The sequence below is a fragment of the Lytechinus pictus genome, chromosome 3 (genome assembly GCF_037042905.1).
Source record: "Lytechinus pictus isolate F3 Inbred chromosome 3, Lp3.0, whole genome shotgun sequence".
Taxonomy (NCBI): domain Eukaryota; kingdom Metazoa; phylum Echinodermata; class Echinoidea; order Temnopleuroida; family Toxopneustidae; genus Lytechinus; species Lytechinus pictus.
This window is the reverse complement of record NC_087247.1, coordinates 22287501-22305251: the sequence shown is the minus strand read 5'-3', so window position 1 is coordinate 22305251 and position 17751 is coordinate 22287501. Positions and strand designations below refer to the sequence as shown.

Genomic DNA, 17751 nt, shown 5'->3' with positions numbered 1-17751 from the left:
ATCTACATTTGCCACTCTCCACCCAGGCACCCGGTAGGAAGGAATTCCTTAAATGCCTCAAGTGTCCTAAAGCCGGGGTAATAGTATGCAGCGCTTAGAAACATTTGTATTTAGCGCTATATAAATGTTGCATATCATTAATATTATTATACATGTATATCATTACAGGTTCTCGTCATAAACCTGTCCACTATCATATGCCTAGTTCTACTCGGTCTTATGTTGATGGTTTATATTTTCTTTATTAGCTGTAAGGGCCTTTTTACACGTGAATCTTAAATCATCATTGTAGTGATGATTGCTATTGTTATCGTAACTGATTAGCGTTCGTGATTCTAATCATGTCCTAGTTTGATTCACACACGCTAAATATTCGTCATTAGCCGTATTTTTCACTGGAATCATCATTCAAATTACGATTTTTATACCGTGTGAAAGGGCAGAAAGCTAGCTATGCTTCATACAGGACATTGTATCGGATGTGTTAAATACTCAATCACATCTGTCATTATGATCATTATGGTCACATTATAATGAATAAACTAGAAATTGAACAGAGATGGTACCGTTTGGCACTTCTTTCCTCCATATTTCTGGAAATCGACTTATTTTTCTTTAGTCTGAATAAAATATCATTCTATGATTAAACAAAAAACATTTTACTCATCCACTCTGTTATATCTTATCACATGGTATATTATATTAGGAGTCACGAGTCATTTTTTATGACATGTTTCAATTTAGTATTTATAGAGGTGAATCAAGTGACATTCTGTCCATTTGGTAAAATTGTAATCTATATGTTCCTGTCTCCACCGAAGTGTAAACGACGACGATTATGAAGGATTAATTTAAATCAATGGAAGATCTATTACAAATGTGAAAAACAATGACTGATTTGATCAACAAATAAAAGGCAATGGGCACGGTGTACACACAAGTTTCTTTCTGGTATTCTTCAAGTTGTACACAGATGTTTGATACAAGCCATCATGATAACATGGTCACGTTTAATTGCTGTAGAGACTGCCACTCTAGAAAATGTAATGCGCTACACCATCGTCTTTCGAGACGAACATATGCCGACGACGACGGATAGAACTTAAACAGAGATTTAATTACACGTTCTACTACACTGAATAATAATAATAATAAAAATAATAACAATGATAATTTGTAGCATTTATGAGGAGCCGATTATTTCGTTGCTTATTTTATTGGCGCACTGTGAAGAAAAATTTGTTGTTAAAATAGCAGAAAAATAATAAAAATTAGAAACGGGTGTAAAATGGTTTGTCTATTGATATACTAAATGTGCAGTACAAAACATTTTCAATTTTCTGAGAAAATTACATTTCATTCATTTTTTACCATTCGATATGTAGGAAAGCTGCTCGCATATGACGTCACAAATCAAATAATTAAAATTCTAATGAATTTTTTATTCTTTAAAGGATTTTTCTCAAACCTTCGGCAATATATTTTTTTTTGCTATTTTTACAATCAACATTTTGACAGGATGAACTGTCCCTTTAACGGAATTAATCTTGCCGGATACTCAATCAAATTACCTGTGTTCGGTGCAGGACGATGTGGAACAATCATAGTTCCATCTCTCATCACCATTTTCCTCACCTGTACTTTTTATTTCAATTTCAAATTTCACTTCTCTCGGTTTCTAACATGCACATCTGTGTTCACTCTATGTGGGACATTATTATAAAATATCTTGATTAATAGCTCCACTACTTGAATTGGCATGTCACACCATTGGCTCTCTCATGCCCACAAGAAAAGAAAAGAAATATATACATGCATGTAGACAATGGCACTGATGATGACAAAGACACTGATAAAGACAATTGCATGGATATTTTATTTCTTAAAATAGCCATTCGTGGGGGCATGTATATACAATCAAAATCACACAAAATGTGAATGGCCACATTTGGCATAAACTTGAAAAGGGCACCCAATAGAAAACAAAAGTAAATTATGAAAAAATGGAAAAGAAAAAGGAGATTATAAGAAGGGAAACAAATTATTATACATAACAACAACATTGATTAAACCTTTAGACTATTGATATGAGTATTACTATTCACAGAAATGCGTGAAAATACATGATCGAAAATAGAAAAGCACTAACTTATACCTTGCTAAACTTGCTGATTTTTTTGTGTGACATGAAAATCTATGCAAGCCGTCATGACTATGCAATAAAGGTGGCTATTAATGCCATATCCACATTTTCTTTTTATCTTATATCATCACATGAAATCCTAATTCATTATTTTCATATCTGTGTGTATGATAATTATTTCTCCCTTGTCACAAAACATGTTTTAGCGATGATTATCTTGCACAATAAATCAGTTGCCAATATATTCATTCGTTCTTGGAGGAAAAACATGAATAAATATGATTTCATAAAATAAAATACAAAAGAATAAGTGGGGATATGAGACCATCTGTCTTATTGCATATTCATGAAGACATGCATAGGATTGTTTCACCGAAATAATGCAAAACTTTAAAATGTCATAACTTTGTTATTTCTTGTCCAGCTTGAAGAATCGCTTAAGAAAAACAAAATTCCGATACTCTGTTCTGCTGAGATAATTTCTCTCCAAGCTTTCACCGACTTTTGCCCTTCATTATACTGCTACTATTGACCTCACGCCATTGCCATGGTAATGTGGTGTAGCACATGGTGGATTCAAGTTAATTTCGGAAAGCAAGCAAATCTGGCAATCATAAGATCTTCTGAGAGTGACGTACATCGTATACAGTTGTCATACGAGATTTGCTTAGCGCGGATTAGTACAATTTTAGACAATTGTAGATCGTAGCCGTTAAATACATCGTAGGGACATCGTATGATTAGCGCAAGGTCACTGTTCGACCATCGTAGGGGTATCGTTCAATGAACGGACGCCGTGTGATCAGTGCACATATTACATGACATCGTACAATGGAAAGACATCATCATGGGACCAATATAGTATAGGTGAGTCTCCTTAGCATTTCTGGGTGCTATTTCAATTTATTGTTTAAATCTTAAAATATATAAATTTTCAAAATACAGGCCTACATTCAATTTCAATATTAGAAGTAATGGCCAAGCAAATGGCGCCTTTTTCCCTAATGAAGTAGACGGATGATTCATTGCCTTTGATCATAAGCTTCTAACCAGGCCCGTACTTCTGGATAGATAGCATCGTAAAGATCAATGTTGAGCTTAGTATATGTAATGGCTTGCTGGAGTGTAGTAACACCGTATCCGAGATCCCTTGAATATACAAAGGCCGTCAACTGTAATGACAAATATAAAACGAACTTCGTTAATATTCACGCGGAACTTGTGTGCTATATAGTGACGTAAGATTAACAGGATGAGGCAAAAAAAATGTGATCGATTGCGGATATAAAATGAAACTTTGCTATTAATCATAAAAATTGAAACCATAGAGCAGAAAATCAATCATTTATTTTGTAAGAAGCAATCAATTAGTTGCAAAATATACGATTGATTTGACGACCCATCCCCCATTGACTTGCCGCATACAAAATAATGAACAAGAAAAAAAACCAAATATTAATAACACGGACAACCCCCCCCCCCCCTCGATGATCTGCAGACACTCAGGTAAAGGATAGTCTTTGCAAACATAATTAGATAATTCTTATGTATTTATGAAAAGTTAGTATTTCTTTTCTAAAATCAGCATGAAAAGGGGTGACGGTTACCTGCTGAAAAGAACAGTGTCACAGACTGTGACCACAGTGTGTTGAAATAGTGCACTCTAAAAATGTGTGGCAACATACTGTCTATACAATTGGTTAAAAAAATATCTAACTCTTGGTAGTTTTCAACCAATACTGTGCAATTTTCACCCAAAGCACACACTATTGGTTTAAAACTACCCAGAATTGTATAAAGTTTTAACCAATTGTTGTGTGGATAGTATGTTGCCCAACACTTTTAAGAGTGTGGACTATGTGGAAATATTATTCACAGTGTGAAGGCAAGGAACTACTCCTCGGTGAAGAAGATTGCACATTGTGTTCCACCTCCTTGGTTCCACACTGTGAAGATATAATACTGTGGCACACTTGAAGAGAGACGGTGTACCTTGGCTCTTTCCAGTATATCAGTCAATCGTTGTAATTCCTAAGGTTCAAATTGCTCAGTAGGTTCGTTATTCTGAAACACGCAAATTGCATATACAGTACAAATTACGATGACATCGTAATTTGTACTGTATCGTTTCGTCCGAAAATGGAAAAAAAGTTTGCCGATCTAAACATTGGCATTATTATGAATGTCCGTTATTTCGAAGGTATGTAAATCCGAAAAAATAGGTTTATTACTATTATGTTTGATATAGAATGAAATATATAAAACTGATTCTAGTTTGTTAGCAAGAAAATATGTAACGGACTCTACGAATCTAATTTTATTTTCAGACTATCGAACCTTCAGAATAATGAATTTCATTTCGTTTTTTAATAAAACCCTCTGTATTAGCAAACCATAACGAATCTTTGAATAGGGCCTATGGATCCTTCGGAGTACTATACTCGAACCTTGGGAAATATAAACGAGATATATACCCCAAGCAAACACAATAATTCTCTATTAAAGGTAATACCAGCTTGTTTACTGAAAATTCTAAACCATCATTATTTTATTGATGTATAATGTGCTTATATCAACTTACCTCTTCGAGTTGTGCTTTTGTATTAAAATCACTGGCTATTGTACGAATGAGTGTTAACCACCTATATGACCCTCCGTACCTGAAAAAAAAAATGTATGCAAGAAATGTCATCATCATTATTGACGTACTGTTGAGATGGTTTGGGGTATATGTTGATATAACTTGTATTAATGTATTATATTTCTTTTTAATTAAATCATTGAATCTTATGTAAGCGCATTCCCCAAAATAAAAGGCATATTGTAATAATGAAAAATAAACAGAAAACGTTTTGAAAAGTTTTATTTAATAAGATACAGACAGCTGGCAATGCTTTCTTGAAATAAAAAAAAATCAGGTCACATTTCATTCGATGTTCCTTTGAGAAAGGCATTCACCTATTCTAATTTTAAATCATAGAGCCACACTTATCACTGTATAAACACCTTCTTTGGCTACATAATTATTCCAATAACAGTCCATCCTATAAAAAAAAGTTCTCTTAATGTAGACCTAACTTGTTTTATTCCCGACGCGGCGACTGACTCTGATATACCTACAAAATAACCTTTAGTTAAATATCAAATGACCAAAAAGGAGGGGGGGGGGGAGAAAGAGAGAGATAGAAGGGGTGAGGGGGGGGGGGGGTGTTGGAGAAAATAGAACCATTACATGTTCTGTAAGACATCCCAGTTTTGTCGTAAGTAGTCCCAAGCCAACGTCCGACCGGTGGGAGTGATTGTTACTTGTTCAAGAATAAAGCCGACCTGATGTGTTGTTCTTGGGTTTTGCATGGGATACTCCATTAGTCTGTAAAATAAGACAATAATAATAGGTTATATGCTATATGAATATAAAGGTATATCTTGACTCATTGCATGACTGAATAAAATAAACGATAACGGACATTGGAATGTTAAGATTAACACAATATTCCTCTTTATGCAGTTTTATACTTTCACCACCGAAAAGGAACCGATATTCTTAAACTAACTTTTCGAAGTCCAAACACAAAAAATATAAATTCACATGAATGTCATTTAAAGGAAAAAAAACTTTATGCACATTTTTACCTAACCGCCATTATGACATATAATAATACGTATTTGTTCAGTAACGAAATGCATTTTGTTAACTCATCAATCATATATATTTTTTATTTTTAATTCCCGTCATATAGACTTATCCGCATCATGCTAATTTCCCGCGCTTTAAAAATGATTTAAAGCGCATAAATGATTTTTATCAGTATGGGGAAAGGAAATCATGCTGATAAGAACCATTATCCTTTATATCTCTTATGGTGTTTCTTGCCCAAATGCTTCGAAGAACGCGAAAGCTTCTCTCAAGTATTTTTACCTTTGTATCTGCCATGGACGTATCGTGCAGGACAGAGTAGATATCCACAACTTAGTTTGTGACATAGTAGATCTAGTATCGATATATAGGGACCATATATAATCCCATTCCTCGAACGTGCCTTCTCTGATGGCGGTACAGAGCAATGTTTCCAGCGAATTGACGTCAATGCTAAATCGGAAACATGAAGAACATATATGATAAATCATTATTAATTCTGTTTGAAAATGCCACTTTTTACGCTTTCGGGAGCCTGTTATAATCTATACACACTTAACATGTTGGACAACATATTGTCCACTGTGTTGGGTAATGTATGATTGGTAAAAATATATATATTCTGGGCAATTATTATCAAATTGAACAAATTCATTACCCAATTATTAGTTTTTATTACCCAATTGGGCAACTTTTAACCAATAGTTGTGTGGACAGTATGTTGCCAAGGGTTGGTTAAAAGTTTGGCATTTTTGCCCAACTATTTTAAGAGTTTAGGCTTTCAGGAGCTAGAGAGATAGAATGAAAATTACAATTCATAGATACCTATATTGTGTTCTGGTTAACATGTTCAATATAGTTGGTTTCATACAAAGTGATAAGTTTAAGGGGGCCTAACAATCAGTTCGGTGTTGCACCCATGAGCTGCCCCCCCCAAAAAAAAATATGCCCCAAAACTAAAGCAGTCCATAATCCTGATTAGATTTGATCTAGTCTACAATAAAATACTACCTTCTCATTCTTTCTTCATAGAATAGAGATTTCTGAAAGTCTCCGGCTCAGCCTGCTCACTCGTCGAACATATATTTTACAGGTAGAGCAATATTTAACCATGTCTGTCTGTCGAAGCAATATACATCCATTTGGTTACCTAAGTTCTACTAATAACGTCAGTTGGTTTTACAGGCCAAGACAGAAAGAAGAGTGGAGAGGTAACTTACACACTACTGCTTGGGTCTGTGAGATTGTATGACGCCTTGAAATCTTGGAATAACTCTAATGCATGACGACTGCAATCTGGATTCTGGACCTTACATGATATCGGTTGAATAATTTCTCTCGTCTTCCTGTAAAAAAAAACAATTTTATGTTTACTTGGCATGACTTATCATCAAGAGACATCGAAGCTGTGATATCAAACATTATCTATCTATCTATCATATTTATCTATCCACCCATCCATATCCACCCATATATCTATCTATCCACCCATCCATATCCACCCATATATCTATCTATCTATCTATCCACCCATCTGTCTATCTATCTATCCACCCATATATCTATCTATCTGTTTCTCCCGGTCTAGTAGTTGATTGCAGCATCTCTTCATTTCATTATATATAATTGGCATACATAGCGATGTTTTTATAGGCGAGAACAAATGGTTTAAATAATGATCGAAAAATATCAAGTGACTTTGCGATTGAGCTTATGAAAAGAAATCGCATTTCAAAATTGAAATAGAAGTATCTGGTGGTCAATCACAAATAAGGTTTTTGAAATTGATGGAAGGCAGGCCCCTTCCACCTCCCAACCCTTAAAATGTTTTCGTTCGCAAGAAATGACGTAGAAAAGGGCTGAAAAGTAACCAAAAAAAAGTTATTACGAGAGTGCATGTTATCACAAATCCAAAGGAATGGGGGCAGCATTTTCGGCTCAATTTCGCTTAGGTAAGACATCAGTGAATCATCCCGCTAGGGAGGGGGGTTATGGTGGCCCTGAAGGGACATCGCAAATAGACGAAATCGCGAATATTGACGACGAAATTTGCGACAAAATTCACGACGTCACCAATTCCGTCGTGAATTTCGTTGTTTTCAGGACATCGTGAATTTCGTCGCGAATTATTCACGACGAAATGCAAGACGTCTCAAGTTTCGTCGTGAATTTGTTTTGCTTCCTTATGCGGTCCTCGAACAAGCGCCAGAAGACGACTATGATTTTGAGTTGAACACATGCATGTTGGCATGGGCTTGGCACTGAATTAAGAAACGAGACCTATCGATCTAGTCTACCGGTAGTCTTCAACAACTTACTTAGATAGTCTAGGCGATGGCAGCCTTAGATCTAACAAATATACATACTTATTCCACTTGAACAAAAGGATAATAATTTGAAGTTAAAACCTACCATTTTCACAGAAAGCATGGTTAAAAGTCTCGGCAAGAGTTCCATATGCATGTACCGCCAAAGCAAAACAAATTCACGACGAAACTGGCGACCTCGTGAATTTCGTCGTGAATAATATTCACGACGAAATTCACGATGTCCTGAATATCGTTGTGAAATTTGCGACGAAATTCACGACAAAATTAGGGAAATCGTGAATGTCGTCGCGAATTTCACGACGGAATTGGCGACGTGAATTTCGTCGTCAATATTCGCGATTTGGTCTATTTGCGATGTCCCTTCAGGGCCACTATAGGGGGAGGGAGAGGGGGGGCATCCTTGCCCCCCTGAATCCACCACTGCATACCCATTACCCACAACCTTTCAGATCAATAATGAAAAGAACTCATTTGGCACACTGACGCTTTATCAAGTGATATCGTCTCGATGTCAAGCTCCAGTCCAAGTTCGTCATACGCTCGATTCGTCAGCTCTCTCAGATATCTCTGTAGATACAAATAAAAGAAAGTGTATGAAGCAACATCACAAAAATTAAACCCTTATCAAAATCATACCTTCGTGATATAAGGGCTTTAGGAAGCTGGAAGCTACGAACGTATGAACACTTATAAAAGTGACATGCCCTCTTCCTCGATTTTCTAATTTTGTACAGGAGCCTATGACAGAGGGTCGTATCATCGCCTTAGATGGGCAAAAAAAATTACAAAATCGCCTGGACGCCATGACCCTAGGAGGCGGGGTGCTGTGTGTGTTATTTTCGTAATATATTATAAGGTCTTTGGGCAGCACCCGTGGAAATTAATCTCGTAATTCTAGGTCTAAAACTAACACGCGCACGCATGTTTATTCAGTTACGCATCTTGTTTTTTTTTTTTTATTTAAACGTGCTTAAATTATAAAATTTCAGATCAGAATATAAAAAAAAAAACTCACGCTTCGCGCTCACATTATTAATGTAGGAAGTTACCCAATTACCATTCTTTTTCCTGATTTACAAAACATGAATAGAGTGTCCCGTTTTTTAGGTCTGAAATCTCAATTTTGTTTCCGCTCGCGCTTCGTGCTCTCATCGATCGTATAGTTATATACCTATCCTGTTCATGATTAGAAAAGTGTATAGAATGCCCCGTTTTTAGTTCTGAAATCTCAATTTTGTTTCCGTTCGCACTTCGTGCTCGCATCAAAAATAGTTATATACCTATCATGTTCTTTATTACAATAGTGCTTAGAATGTCCAGTTTTTAGGTCTTTATTGGTATCTGAAAACAGTCCTTATCACAGGTCCCTTTTCAGGCCAGAACGTATATTGAATATATCTGCTCGCGCGATTATTTGTTACATACGCATCTTGCTCAGGACCACAAACATTGCTCAAAATGTTCAATTTTCAGGACAAAATATAATTTCCAATCTTTTCTTAGCTCGCACTATTTAATTATATATATTCACTTATAAGAATAAAGCTAAGAAGCGACTGTCATTTACATTTACATTCATACACACACACACACATATATATATATATATATATATAGGCAAAAAATGACAAGACGATTTGACGTTGCTGATAGACCACAATTTAATCCGAGCTTTCAGCAACGTCAAATCGTCTTGTCGTTTTTTCGCCTAAGTATTTGGTACAAGACACAGAGTCGTGTTAAGGAGTATGACTGTTTACATTTGTATATACATGTATATATATATGTATATATATCTGCCCATGAACAGACGTGTTTTTCACGACTGTTTCAGAAACGGATTTTGAATTCTCTTTTTTTGTCACATCATGGGCATTATTTCTACGGCATTTACCAAACCATTTATGATTATTTTATTCCATATGCCGAAGCAGACTATTTCTATTTTACTCAGGTATATATATATATATATATATAAATGTGTGTGCGTGTGAGAGAGAGGGTGTGTGTGTGTGTGTGTGTGTGTGTGTGAGGGTGGGTGGGTGTGTAGAGGTGCCGTGGAGGTGTGGAGGTGCCGTGGCCGAGTGGTCTAAGGCGCCTGGCTATACATGAGAAAGTCCGGGGTTCGATCCCCGACCGCGGCAGCTATGCCCGTGAACAAGGCATTTAATCTACAATGCTCTTTTATCTTTCTTTCAAATAAATGGAAATGCAATGTGCATTATAGGTAACTAGGTGTGAACTTGTTTAAAAAAAAAAAATTTAAAAATAAAAAAGTGTATATGTGTTTGTGTGTGGAGTGCCATTGCATGTGCGTGTGTATGTAAAAGAACAATGGAAAATTGTGCCCCCCCCCCCACCTTTGAGGAGAGATTTCAGCTCATGTCAGCACCCCCACTGAAAAAAAAACGTTCCCAGGGCCCTGCCTCCGGCTCCTATGGTGTCAAGGGTCTTACCTCATATGGCCCTTGGAGAGATGTGGCAGCCAGATTATCCCTGAAGAAGATCAAATAACTAAGAACAGCATTCCATGGGGCGGAACTGAATTCATACTGTAAGTATCCAACGAGTTCAAGGGCCACTGACATCGGGAGGTAACCATGAAAAGCAAGATTCATGGAATCTTCCAGAAGCTGGGCTCGGTTTAGGACAGGTATAACCTATCAAAATAATATCATACCAAAATTTCGTTTTAACTAGACGAGGCGGGAACTCCTCAAAGGGTATTATATTGGTGAACGTGCGTGATTTCGATGTATTTCACACACACTACAATCAATGTATCAATGGGGATTTCACGACATGCCTCGTGACCATGTACAACCAAACAATCCAACACATTGGCCAAAAATAGTTTTAAAAGATTGAAGGCTAAAGGACAAACGGATAATCACAAAGAACGAACAAATATTTCAAATGAAAAAAAAAGTCAGATCAGAAAGGAAGGCTGCCCCGAAAATAGGAGGAAAATTAGTATTCCAAATATTTAAAAAGAAAAAAGTGGAGCCACTTTCCTAGATGGGGTGGAAACTGAATACATGCAGTTCAACCATATTACTATATACATACTCTGAGGGAAGGTAAATGATATCACCGGGGCTATAGGTGACACAGATATTGACCAATGACAGTCATTATGAAATAGGAGATATATGTATAATTAATAGATATGTTAATATTACTGAGAGAATGTGCCGAATCTATACTTGAACAGTCAATTTCAATTCGTCATTATAGGAATCGATGAATGATTATTGATTTGATCGTCAATATAAAACACCCGGACATGGCTGTTTTGGAAATTCTGTAACTGACAATGATACATTGTGTAAATAACTCTTGGCTGAATAAATAAATAAATAGATACATAAAATTATATCAATGTCATTACAATGATAATAGTTAACAATTCTGTATATAAGCTTCAGTGCCTACATATTCAAGTGAATCAAAAGTAAGACTTACCTCGTGGTCAGTTTTCAGTTGATGGATAAGTTTCATCCAGTTCTCTAAATCGTAGTTGATTCGGAAGAAACCGAACTGATGAAGGTTTCCAAGATACCAGTCATCTAGACTAACTCCATCAGCTAAACTGAACTCATCTGCAACACAAAATATTTTGTTTGATTTCATTCTTCTGTGTTTTGAAACAAAACATAAAAAGCACTTGATTTGTGTTTACAAATGAAGCGCCCTATAGGAGTTTACATTTTACATGCCTACTGTGAAGCGTAAAACAAATTTGAATACATATAATGATATTGTTTATCGTAAGCATGGTAAGGGATGGATTTTATTATTTTCATTTTAGTCAAATAGAGCCCTCACAACCACCAAACCCAAGTTTATCAGTTCATACCGGATCCCCGAAAATCTATTAACCTGTTTTTTGTGGTAGGAATTCAAATAAAATGTTCGTTTATGAAGAATTTACCATTTCATTATGGTAGATTTGTCTATATGGTAACTGCCAAAGAAACCCCCGTAGAAACCTTGATTTTGATTGGCTGTATATAAAGCCCCGTTGCCATGGTAGTTACCATAATGGCAAAGTTATCATAGTCGTACTTCTTTAGAAAACATGTCTAGAAAGGTCTTTAATACTTCCATCTCGTCTGTTTGAATATCAACCCAGTCAATTCACATTCAGTTCAAAACAGGGAAATAGAAATTGAAGGTTCCCAACTCATTCTTCGTTGGTTTAAATAATTTATGTCGCTACCTAGTACGGGGAGTGAATAGGTTCAATATAGGACTTAACCCGTCCGAACCAGTCTGTGTCGACCACAAAAGTCTTTAACAGATCGTTGGTAGAGATTCTTAGCCCGTTTTGCCTTTTTGCAACATACTTTTCAGAACGTAATAATAAGAATATTCAAACGAGTCTAAGTCCGTACATGGAACATATCTATATTCACTGGCGTAAATCCCGGGGGGATGGGGGAATATATCCCCCCCCCCACTTTTCGAGGAGGGGGGGGGGGTGGCCTGTACAATCATCCCCCCATTTTTTACGTAAGAAATAAAAAAAAATCGCAAGAGATAATTGTTTTATTGGTGAAAATTCTTCCTAAAATACCGCTTAACAAATAAAACAATATTATTGAATCATAAAATGCAAATAAAGAGCCAGTTCACCATTTCCAAACGAAAAAATTATGTCCTTATTATAACATTGAAGAGAAACCCCCGTTTCTTCTAAATCATCAATGTTGGTGTCTTTGGGAAGGGATTAAGATGGAATGTCAATTTTTTTTAATGTAATCTCTAATAAAACCATTAAACCATCATGGGGTAAAAGATAATAGTGGAGGGGTATTTGCCATATGGACATACAGTGGCGTAACTACGGGGGGGGGGGGGGGGGCATGGGAGGCTCATGCTCCCCGCATCGGCTGACAAAAAAAAACGGGGAAATGGGGAAAAAGAGAAAAGAGGGAGAAAGGAAAAGAAACGTAGTGGGAAAGAAGAAAGTATTATTCATTATAATGTTATATTATATTATAATTATGTTATGTTACATTACATAAGAAACATTTTTATCATAACTTTATGAAACATACTTTGCCCAGGGCCTACGTCTTTATTGTTCCTGGTGCTCGCATTGTCTGTTCAACGAGATATATAATCCTGTTGTACTAAAACATCCCGTTTTCAAGTCAATATAAACCAAATATATTTCCTAGCACTTGAGTTATCATTGTTTTATGTAGTGACATAGGCCTATGCTTCTTTTACATGACTCAAAAAGTGATTGCCCCATGTTAAGGTCTTCGTATATATAAAAACATTTCCTGTCCGTGATTACGTTCGCATTAGTGGATTGGTGAGATATGTCTGCTCTTCATGAATTCCTGAAATCAGTCCTTAAAATTTCCCCTTTTCTGATCTGAATATCAAAAAATTTCAGCTCGCGCTTCGCACTCGCATCATTTGGTTAATGAAATACGTATGGTCCAAGTTAATTCCTACAAAGAAACCTTAGAATGCCCCACTTCAGGTCTGAATTATCTAACTTATCTAAATTTTCTGCTCGCGCTTCACGCTCGCAATATTTGATTAGTGAGATGCGTATGATAATCATGATTGCAATGACTACAAAAAGTGTTTCATGTGTTCAGATGTAATTCTAATAAAATCTGCAAGCGCTTGGCACTCGCATTAGATGACTATGGTGAGATATGCATACTCGATCTTAATGGATTCCTAAAATATATTCCTTAAAATCTCGCTGTTTGGGGTCAAAATATACGAAAATTTCAGCTCGCGCTTCGCGCTCGCATTGTTTAGCGAGACAGGTACCTATCATGATTACACAAATTTGATTATAATGTCCCTTTTTAGGTGTGAATATAAAAAAAATCAGCTCGCGCTTCGCGCTCGCATTATTTGATCAGTGAGATTCATATCCGTTCAATGACATTGTCCTTAAAATGTCTCTATTAGGTCAGAATAACTAGCAACTGAGCGCGCTTCGCGCGCTCACTCAGTGATCAAAAAATTTTGCTGGTGCCCCCACAATGCCGTGTACCACGGTACGCCACTGTGGACATATCAATTACAATTCCTTGCATATCTAAAAACATGATTGCAAAAAAAATGCCAAAATATTTCAGTCATCCCCCCACCCCTCAACACGGATTTACGCCAGTGTCTATATTAATGCTACAAACCTAGTTAAGTCTGGTTTATCATTATTTTACAGGACGAAATCAGATCTAGTTTGGTGTGGTGTCTTTAAGAGGTGTTTTATATTTCTAGACTCCGTGAAGACATTTCTTATTGGACACCATGCGTTCGTTGCAGGACGCGGTGAAAGGTCTCGTTAAATACATGAGGGAAATACGCACATACAGTTTTTTTGTTTTTCAAATACTTACGTATTTCTTGATCTCTTATCCAAACTGAGGGCGAATCATTGAAATTTCTTGATCCATTATCGGTATGGGTAAGGTAGATCGACCAAACATATCTGAAAAAGAGGCAATGATTAAGCAAGTAGTAGTATGGGGTCCGATGAAGACATCATATTTGCTCTGTTTTTTGTTCTCTTCTCATTATACAATTATTGAGTACAAATATCGACTGTCTGTGCTTTGTAATATTGAATGATTTTACTTTAAAAAAAAATCATGGAATATTTGCTGGAAATTTTTTTAAATCGCCGATTTGTCCCGACAAGGGACCTGTTAGGTATAAGGGCACTGGGTATACATTGAAGAAATTATTGATGTTTGGTGGGTATTGTATGTCTCGTGTTTACCACAGATGGACCTCTTTCATGAAGAGATTACACATTCTAAGATTAAATTTAAATGATTACAATAACGTTGGGAAGTTTATTCATGAACCTAATTGCTCACCCATACGGACTTTCTCTTGGATCAGACACCTGGCCCTTGGCAAGATATCTCTTTTGTACCGCTGATACTGTTCTTTCATCAATCCTGGTCAGGTTGACCAGTGGATAACCCATTTGTAGAATCCATGTATCCATCACCTGCCATACGTCAATGTTACCATTGCCCATGTCAGCCTATCATGTAGAGACAACAAAAATGTTACCATGGTTACACTCACACCAATTGAACCGACTCCTAATTAACCGATGGTATAAATAATTTTTGTTTCACCTGATTGCTGAGAAAGCATGCACGCTTATTTAAAAAAATAACAGAGGAGCGAAGACTTAAGGTCCTCTCCGAGGGATCTGGTAATGAGGACACATGCCTTACCAAGAGAGAGAGGAATTTACAGAAACAGAGGAGAAAAAATAAAAAATGTAATTCAACGTGATCCGATATTGAAACAAAATATCCAAATACATGTCCGTCAAGCTTTGGGGGATGTCATCAAGGTGTAGAGTTCAACCCCTCTGGTCTTTTCTGTGTTTAGGACATTCTTTCATTTTTCTTTTCATTTTATTTTTGAATAGCCCCTCCTGTATGATTTATTGTTCTATGAAACGAAAATAAGTTGTTCAGAAATGATCTACTTGAGTGATAGATTATAATAATTTTGACCTATCAACCTACCTCAGTAAGAGCATCCCACAATTGATCCGAGTTCGCATTCTTGTACTCGTACGTTCTAAGATAACGTTGGATTCCACTTCGAAATACGTCATCACCTAACATATCATGGAGCATGCGTATTACGGCTGCTCCCTGGTTAGGACGGTTGTGGGATAAAGAATCAAGATAACAATCAATGACAGACGAATATTGATTAGGTACATGGAATGCTCAATTATGATAAAAAAATATATATGATTAGAACCATTGGCGGCGGAAGCCAAAAAAATTAGGGGGGGTCCACCTGAAATTTTGGGAAGGACACAGGTAAAAAATTGGACAAGAAAAAAAAAGTTATCAACAGAAAATTTAGGGGAGGTCCGTCCCCCACCTCAAAGTTAGGGGGGCAGGACCTCCCGTCCCCCCCCCCCCCCCCGCTTCCGCCGCCTATGATTAGAACTGAAGCAGATGACAATGATGCATTTAGAAGGACATGGAAAAACACCGCGGACTATCTTGCAAAATGAAGTGAGAAACAAAGAAGACTGTATAAATGTCAATTTAAACCGGGATTTGAGTTATATCAATGTTGAGAGATGTTTAAAATTAACAATGTCATCTAACCCAGTGGATAGCATACAGTGGCGGGTCTAGTTTCTTATAAATGCGGGGCGAATAAGAAGCAAGCGAAACTGTCCCAGTTTGTTTAGCATTTTTTTCCTTTTAATAATTATTGACGAACAAATTTCACTGTCATCAACCAGTTTTCTGTTGTATAGATAAATGAACAAAGTGCATAATCACTCAAAGAATTTCAAACATTCCTCAATTTTTTTTTTGATAGCTGATTAAAATGTCAAAGGCATTACCTTGATGTAGGAGATATCATCGAAAAGCTCGTCGATTTCTGATGGTGATGTTACATGTACCTTGATAGGATGTGACGTAGAGAGCGCATCACTGGTCAGAACGAGGTGATTATTAACAGCGACCATTGTATCCAGCTGTACCGTAGTTGAAAATAATGATAATGGTGATGATGATGATATTATAATGATGATGATTATTATGATGATGATGATAATAATAACAACAACAATAATAACAACAATAACAACAATAATAACAATAAGAACAATGATAATAATTATGATTATAACCATATCAATTATAAGCTTAAACGTAATACCTTTCGTGCTGGAAAATGTGCATTTTTAACTTTACAGTATGTTCATTTTATTCATTCTATTTTAGTATTTAGCGTTCTCGTGAACTTTCCGCCATCCTGAAATATGAATTCCTTGAAATATATAATGCTTGCATAAAGCAGGACTGTAATGAATACTAAAACTTCATGACTTATAATGTATTTACATGTGGATATCAACTCTAGATAAGACATAAGAATGGCTGGGGTTGTAATTACAAACTTGATTTCCGGATGAAGAGCATCGGCCCCCAGATTTCCAAAGTACGTCCCAAATCCTTCGTTCAACCAGAGATCATCCCACCACTCCATGGTGACCAGGTTGCCGAACCACTGACATTAGAAAAATCATGAAGGTTAAAATATAACATATTCTATGATAGTTATAATAAGAGCATTATAGATCCGGCGAGAGGGGGGGGGGGCAACTATATAGCTGGTAGCTATTGACAAAATGCGCTGTTCGGTATACACACAGACATAATAATAATAACTCAGTCAAAGTTCGGTTCGAGTTTATTTTCATGTCCAAACTATTCAACAAGGAGAAGGAATAAGATGATGAAAAGAAGAAGGGGGTTGCGATATCTTATAAAGTAACGGGGAAATAGCCAGTTTCTATTTTTGATTAATTGATTTTATATACATAAAATTGCCTTCCTCAAATTCATCATAAGTAAATGCTAATTAAGCAACTTCGCGAAAAAACACCCCTCCCCACCCCCCCCCCAAAAAAAGGGTGGTCTATGTAGAAAAAACTGCTCATATTTCAAGATTTTTCCCCCTGATCATGAGTCTCGATACAGATCTGAACGAGAGCCATTGAAACTTTCACTCAGAGAAGTGTCTATACTGTTTACTTTATGATGTTGCCATATACATGTAGCTTTAAGACTATATTTGTCCTTCTTTTGGCTCCC

General features: G+C 36.4%; 1 protein-coding gene across 2 annotated transcripts in view; it reads right to left on the bottom strand.

Annotated features, from left to right (window-relative positions):
* Positions 1-1857: 1857 nt before the first annotated feature.
* LOC129257613 (aminopeptidase N-like) overlaps positions 1858-17751 on the bottom strand; it is a 22894-nt gene continuing 7000 nt past the window's right edge. Inside the window, exons 5-17 of one of the 2 annotated variants that reach the window (XM_054895984.2) lie at positions 17051-17164; positions 16494-16628; positions 15646-15777; positions 14974-15146; positions 14491-14582; positions 11576-11712; positions 10567-10770; positions 8595-8677; positions 7001-7126; positions 6063-6233; positions 5376-5513; positions 4725-4803; positions 1858-3315 (exon numbers count right to left, since the gene is read on the bottom strand). In XM_054895984.2, the coding sequence (XP_054751959.2) occupies positions 3166-3315; positions 4725-4803; positions 5376-5513; positions 6063-6233; positions 7001-7126; positions 8595-8677; positions 10567-10770; positions 11576-11712; positions 14491-14582; positions 14974-15146; positions 15646-15777; positions 16494-16628; positions 17051-17164 (1734 nt within the window). In that variant the 3' untranslated portion in view covers positions 1858-3165. The remainder of the gene's footprint in view (positions 3316-4724; positions 4804-5375; positions 5514-6062; positions 6234-7000; positions 7127-8594; positions 8678-10566; positions 10771-11575; positions 11713-14490; positions 14583-14973; positions 15147-15645; positions 15778-16493; positions 16629-17050; positions 17165-17751) is intronic. The other variant, XM_064096638.1, reaches the window with a different exon arrangement.